We start from the raw sequence: 6877 nt of genomic DNA on the forward strand, positions 1-6877 counted from the left end.
GAATGCATACATTTCATACATTTTTTCTCCTTACTGGTCCCCCGTGGGAATCGAACCCACAACCCTGGTGTTGCAAACACCATGCTCTACCAACTGAAGGGTCCGTGTGGCTAGTTTATCTTTCTTCATTTTTCCAAATCATAAAAAAATCACTCCTTTTCATATTCAGATTTCAGAAATACGTTCCCTTGTTTCTTAAAATTGTATTTATTCTACTTTCCTGCACTAGTAACACATCTAACAGAATGATTCAGATGAGTATTTGGATTTGATTTTATTGAGGTGTTTATACAGGTGTTTCTGTAGATTTGAGGAACTGCTGAACACTGTTGGTTTAGACGTTTCTGGATACAATACTGCCTCCTAGTAGTACTGCCTCTTATTGGAACCCTCACAGATTCCAAGGTAGAAGTCCTCATTTGAGCAGCAGGTGGTTTATCAGTCACTGTATGTCTGTCTGTTCAATACAAAATACAAAAGAGCGACAGACTCAGGTCCCTTGGTGCATCACACCACGGATCGCTTCACGTAGCCAGCCAGTACAGTGCCTTTGAGACGGTGCTTGGTGGAGTCATAGACCCCTCGTCTAGAGCTCTTGGAGGAGAGCTTGGCACAGATCTCGCTGTGTTTCTCCAGGCGACTAGGATCAAAGCACCGGCCGCAGTGCTCACACTGCTTCAGCTTGGAGTTGGCTGCACTCATCCCAAATCGACGTTTCAACACCACCTGAATGAATGGATGTTATCAGATGGGCCAAATAATGGGCAGCTTGGCAACAAAGATAAGATATACAATATTTACAAACCGGATGAGGCTGGTGGGAGGAGCTCATTGTAATGGGCTCATTGTAATGGTTGGAATAGAACAAAAGGAACGGTATCACACACATCAATCACATGGAAACCACGTTTGATTCCGATCAATTAATTTCATTCCAGCCATTACAACGATCCTATCCTCGTATAACTCCTCCCATCAGCCTCCTCTGATACAAACGTACGTGATCACCAACACTACACTAGATCAGCAGTTAGCATGGCTTTGGAATGTCAAGCTACTTTACCTGTCTGTCCTCCTTTTTCTCTTCCATGTTCAAACCCTTCTTGACTTCCTTTGGCTTGCTCACAGTGTATCTTGTGGCTGTCTGCTTTGGCTTACTTGCCACACTGCTTTCTTCTCCATTTCTCCTCACCTCTTTAATCCTTTCTTCCTCTTCTTCGTTATCTCTTATCATCTCCCATAGGTCAGAATCCACCTTCATCAGGCAGATCTCCTGGATGAACTTCTCCACCTTTTTTCTCAACCGCACTTTCGCGTTTTTCTCCTCCAAAGCCTGAGCATCCATCTTGGCCCCACTCTTAATCAGTTTCAATTCTTGGGTGACACTGATCAGCTTGGCCTTCATATATGCCATCACCTGCTCAGCCTCTGAGTTAAAGACGTCCCATACCATCTCATCGGGGCATGGCGGTAGATCCTGTACAGTTAGGGTCTGAGTCTTGAACTGAACGTGTTTCTTCACAACCTGCCTTCTGTACTTTGAAGCAGCAGGACGAGGGCTGCCCTCTGGTCTGACGGGCTGGAATGGCTTCTTCTTGGCATCATTGATTGGCACAGTGACTCTGGCTCTAATGGGAGGCAGTGGCATCTTGGCGACCATATTGGCTCCATGGACTGCCTTCAATGGCTTGGCACTATGGAGGTAGATGTCTTTCACCACGTAGGTTTGATCCCTCTTGGTACGGATGGGTTGCAGTGGCTTCCGAATTGGAGGAACAGTAGCCTTCCCTGACTGCTGAGATGTTGGAGCTACATGCAGTCCTTGACTCTTCCCATTGCAGATGGACTTCTTCTTCTGCAGTACTGGGATTCTGGAGGGAGGATGTGGTTTCTTTTCCATAGCCTTCAAACTGGCAAGTCGCTGCAGAGCACCCTTTCTTTCTTCAGTCAACTCCAGTACTGGTATTCTGGAGGTATTTAAACTGTTTTGTTTGAGCGCTGGAAGCTTCTCATTGGCCTTGGGTTGAGATGGCATGGCAGGCTGAATGGAGTTGCTACTGGCAGCTCCAAGGTTCCCTGTTAAAGCATTATCTTCCTGTAGCGGCTGCAAGAATCTCCTCATCATCAAGGAGATTGACAGTGGCCTTCTAACCTCGTTCTGCAACTAAGTTTTCGTCTAGTAGCACTTTCTATATTTACAGTGATCTACTGTGTTAACTATATCTCAGGAGGAATCTGCTTGATTGTCTTGGATACTAGTGTTCTATTTTCAGCAGTCAGACACCAGAATGTTCAAACAGAACATTTGGAATTTATTGATCAGTTGTGACATCATAATTGGTTCACAAATAATGAGATTTCTAGAATCTCAGACACTTATGTGGATGTGATGTCATAATATACCATAATATACAGCCCAAAATGGTGAATGTGACCTACCTGTGTTGAACTGCTTGCCCTCATCTCATATTTAAACATGCCACTTTTCTTTGAGGTGAAACATATTACTGAACTCTCTGAATTGTCAATTTAAAGACATTTTGACTATTTATTTATTACTAAATTTAGCTAACATAGTTAATTCAGAGATTATTTTTATTTCACCTTTATTTAACCAGGTAGGCAAGTTGAGAACAAGTTCTCATTTACAACTGGGACCTGGCCGAGATAAAGCAAAGCAGTTCGACACATATAACAACATAGAGGTGAAACATATTACTGAACTCTCTGAATTGTCAATTTAAAGACATTTTGCCAATTTATTCATTGCTAAATTTAGCTAACGTAGTTAATTCAGAGATTCTTACCTTTGCCTCGGCAGTCTCGTCCAGATCACCATGGCATTTGTAGTTCTTTGATAGCCACATTAGCAGCTAATTAGCAGTTCATTTTTGGGGGTTAAATACAGGCGACTAAGTCACCTTGTCCTACAGATATTTCCATGGTTATTAAAACATCACACAAGAGTAAGCCTACATGAAACACATCCCTTAATTTAAGTGTTTCTAAAATTCTCTATGGGGAGAATTGAATGTTGGAAAAAGGGTTGGAACCAGTGATTATTCCTTGTTTAACCGCTATGTTTTATGGGTATTATGACTCATACTGTGGTACTCCATTGTACTTACACAAATAATTGGAGTTGGTCAGCTTTTGACAGCTTAATCCTTTGTCTCTGCATGATCATTTGCCTCCAACTAGTCACTAGCATGAGAAATCTGCAGTTGATTTTGTCTTAGCGTACTAGCCTTAGATAAAAATAAATTGGGTGTTAGCAGCTGTAGATGTTGCACCAGTTTCTTTCATACCCCTCAAGAAATAAACACTTGGGGGTTTGAGTTTTAATGCACCTTTTTCTGTTATGGGTCAGGATGGATGTCGAGAAGGGCAAGATTGAGGACACAGGAGGCAGCGGCGGCTCCTACTCCATCAAGACCCAGTTCAACTCAGAGGAGCAGTGGACCAAGGCACTCAAGTTCATGTTGGCCAACCTCAAGTGGGGCCTGGCGTGGGTGTCGTCTCAGTTTTACAACAGATAGAGGAGGAAGATGAGGACTCACCCTGGGTGTGCACCTTGACAATGCTCTCCTTGCATCCCTATGATGTTTTGAGAGGGTGGGAAGAAGACTGGAGGAAGGACTTTTGAGATTCACCACTGGTGTGAGTTCCAATCCAATAAGTCTTGTTTCCTTGTTTGATTTCTATATTGACCATTTGAAAGGACAAGATTAAAAACGGTTAAATTATACACATTGAAGTCCACCTAGACTCGTATGTGTTATGAAGGGAGATATCTGAGACTTTTGGAGCACATTCCAGGATTGAGTCCTAATAGTAGCTAAGTGGATTCTGGTTGTCTCTTTTCCTTCATATGCACATATCTTATGACACTGGATAGGTGAAAGCTGTTGTTTCCAATTGACCTGTTCAATTCTTAAAGATCAGTACACATGAAGGGAAGGAGAGAAGGACACGTTGAACTACTGAGATGCAGCACTGGAATGGGTTCTTATGTATCACATGCTTCTTACTTTGCTCCAGAAGCAAAACTGGGGAGTCACGAATCTGGTTTTCTGCCTATTTTTCTTCAATTGGTTTGTGTCTTTGTGGTTCAACTACACTCTAGCCACAGAATAATGTACATTTATTATGTTTTACTAGTTTTCCTTTGCTGTGCTTATGCTGTGCTTTTGTTCATTGGCAAATTCAACAAGGCAATCCTTTTACTACAAGTGACATCTTGGTGTGGATTTAAATGTAGACAAGGAGGCTTGTGGCTGTATTTAATGCCCATATCACTGTATGATTTGGTTTTTCAGGTTCATTACATATATGAACATGTCAATAATGGACCCACACAGAACGCCTTATTTAAGGCATATTGAGCAGGGCTAGACGCTCTACAGTGAAATAAGACAGTAATCACTAACCAGGACAGTAATGGACAAGGCATATTGATATTAGGGAGAGGCATGCGCAGCCAAGTGAATCGTATGGGTCCAGTGAGTGGTTGGGCTGGCTGGGGACACGGAGATTCAGACCGTTAGCAGGCCGGGGCTAGCAAGTTAGCAGAAGGGCCTTAGAGGGACGTCGCGATGGGGGAAAGTCTGTTTTTGCCTCCTCGTGCGGTGACGTCGATAGACCAGTCATGGAATTAGTAGGGTTCCAAGTAGCAGAGGGGTCCAAGTCCAATTTGCAAAATGGGTATAGTGGTCCAAGAAACTGGCCGATGGATCAGCTAACAGTCCAATATGCTCTAGATAGCTAGCAGGCCGCGGTTAGCAGAATGGGCCTTCAGGGGACGTCACGCCGAGGGGCCTGTTGGAATCCTCGGGCAGATTATGATGGTATTCAAGTCGTGAAGGATCGGCGGGGTTCCATGCCCCGTACCGGCAGTAGAAGGGGTCCGGATATTGTAGCTGAGGAGTGTGCTTCAGGTGTAGCCCAGGAGCCCTCGCCGGGAGATGGGCATAGCATGGGCTAGCTCCAGGCTAATTGGTGCTTTCTCCGGGATGGAAACGTTAATCAGGAGTAGTCAACCCGGGTTGCGGTTAGCTGCGATGGTCCAGATGAAAAGGTTCAGAGTTTGCGGTAGGAATCCGGGGATATGGAGAGAAAAATAGGTCCGGTATGCTCTGATTTGAAACGCGTTGTAAGAACTGCCGTGAGCTTTTCGAGCTAAAGGTTAGCTGATGACCGCTAGCAGTGGTTAGCTGACTGATAGCTGGTAGCTAGATAGCTAGCTAGCTTCAGTTGAGGAATTCCAGTTCCGATGTAAGTAGAAATACTTTAGAAAAAAACCCAGATCCACACCATATTGGGTGAGGCGGGTTGCAGGAGAGTATTTTGAAGTTGAGGTTTAGGAAAAATATGAAAAAGAATGCGGACAAAAAAAATATAAAATATATGTACATGGGACAAGACAAAGACAAAGACGTCTGACTGCTACGCCATCTTGGAATTTTTTATTTGGCCTTGTGTTTTAGGTTATTGTCCTGCTAAAAGTTGAATATCTCCCAGTGTCTGTAAAGCAGACTGAACCAGGTTTTCCTCTAGGATTTTGCCTGTGCCTAGCGCTATTCTGATTATTTTCATCATAAACATCCTTGCCGATGACAGGCATGTAGTCACCACCATGCTTGAAAATGTGAAGAGTGGTACTCAGTTATTTGTTGTTGGATTTGCTCCAAATATAACGCTTTGTATTCAGGACATAAAGTTAATTTTATTGCCACATTTTTTTGCAGTATTACTTGTGCCTTATTGCAAACAGGATGCATGTTTTGGAATATTTTTATTCTGTACAAACTTCCTTTTCACTATGTCATTTAGGTTAGTATTGTGGAACAACTACAATGTAGTTGATACATCCTCAGTTTTCTATCACTGCCAGATGAGTCCATGCAATCAGTGACTTGTAAGCACATTTTTACTCCTGAACTTCATGCTTGTCATAACAAAGGGATTGAATACGTATTTACACAATACTTTCAATTCATTAATTTGTAAAAATCTCTATAAACATAATTCCACTTTCACATTATGGGGGATTGTGTGTAGGCCAGTGAAACTCAATTTAATCCAAACAACAAAATGTGGAAAAAGTCAAGTGGTGTGAATACTTTCTGAAGGCACTTTTAGATTGGCTCTTCAGGCAGTCATTGTGTTGCTAGCCTTGTACGTAGCATGTAGCTAGCTCTGTATGGCTGTGTATATTTGAGTATTACCAGTTAGGCTATTCTGCTTTTCTCTGGTAAACAACACACCTATGCTCAAGCGTGAAATCATGTTTCACAATATACTAAAATAACTTTGCTATTATTTAAGTCATGTTGGAATTTAGAATGTTACACTGCACAATTTGCAATGAATGAGAATTATCTTTGACGTAACTCCTTGCTAACGAACCACAAAGTTATACCAAAAGTCGGTTAAATGGTTTATATGCATTTCTATTAAGTCTCTCCCTCTCCATTTTGGGGGAAAGCCTCATGAAAAAAAGATGGACAACCATCCAAATAACAAAGTAAACTCCCAGTCCAATATCCAAGAAAATATTTAAATCTGATCAAATCAGTTAAAAGTGATGATCCTAGTGAAAATTATTTCTTTCTTTCACTTGACAGTTAGACGTGTGTAAAACGTAACATTGTTGTATCAGCCAGGCATGCCTTCAACTTTGGTCATCAAAAATAGAAACTCCCCCTTCATTTGTGCCCTTCAAAAAGAGGGAGGGGGGCAATTGATTCTATTATTGGGAAATATATAGAGTTCAACTTATGATACAACTCAAGCAATAATTTATAAAAAAGCCTTTCTCTCAAAATATCTAATGGAATGGATACGTAAGAAAATGGTGCCGACAGATAGGGCTGCA

General features: G+C 42.1%; 1 protein-coding gene across 1 annotated transcript; it reads right to left on the reverse strand.

The window, feature by feature from the left end:
- Positions 1-76: 76 nt before the first annotated feature.
- On the reverse strand, positions 77-2122 carry LOC115163362 (uncharacterized). Its single transcript, XM_029715177.1, has 2 exons — positions 1064-2122; positions 77-726 (listed from the first exon to the last, which is right to left on the reverse strand). Exons 1-2 carry the CDS (start codon positions 2120-2122, stop codon positions 508-510), a joined length of 1278 nt encoding a protein of 425 aa, XP_029571037.1. The 3' UTR covers positions 77-507.
- Between the last annotated feature and the right edge of the window lie 4755 nt (positions 2123-6877).

Source organism: Salmo trutta, chromosome 2, assembly GCF_901001165.1.
Source record: "Salmo trutta chromosome 2, fSalTru1.1, whole genome shotgun sequence".
In the NCBI taxonomy this organism is placed as follows: domain Eukaryota; kingdom Metazoa; phylum Chordata; class Actinopteri; order Salmoniformes; family Salmonidae; genus Salmo; species Salmo trutta.

What these genes read in the sequence shown, in the direction of transcription:
- LOC115163362 (XM_029715177.1), bottom strand. Translation starts at nt 2,122, where the DNA reads ATGAGGAGATTCTTGCAGCCGCTACAGGAAGATAATGCTTTAACAGGG. An exon ending in AGAAAAAGGAGGACAGACAG is followed by an intron (nt 727 to 1,063) that starts GTAAAGTAGCTT and finishes CCATTCATTCAG; the next exon opens with GTGGTGTTGAAACGTCGATT.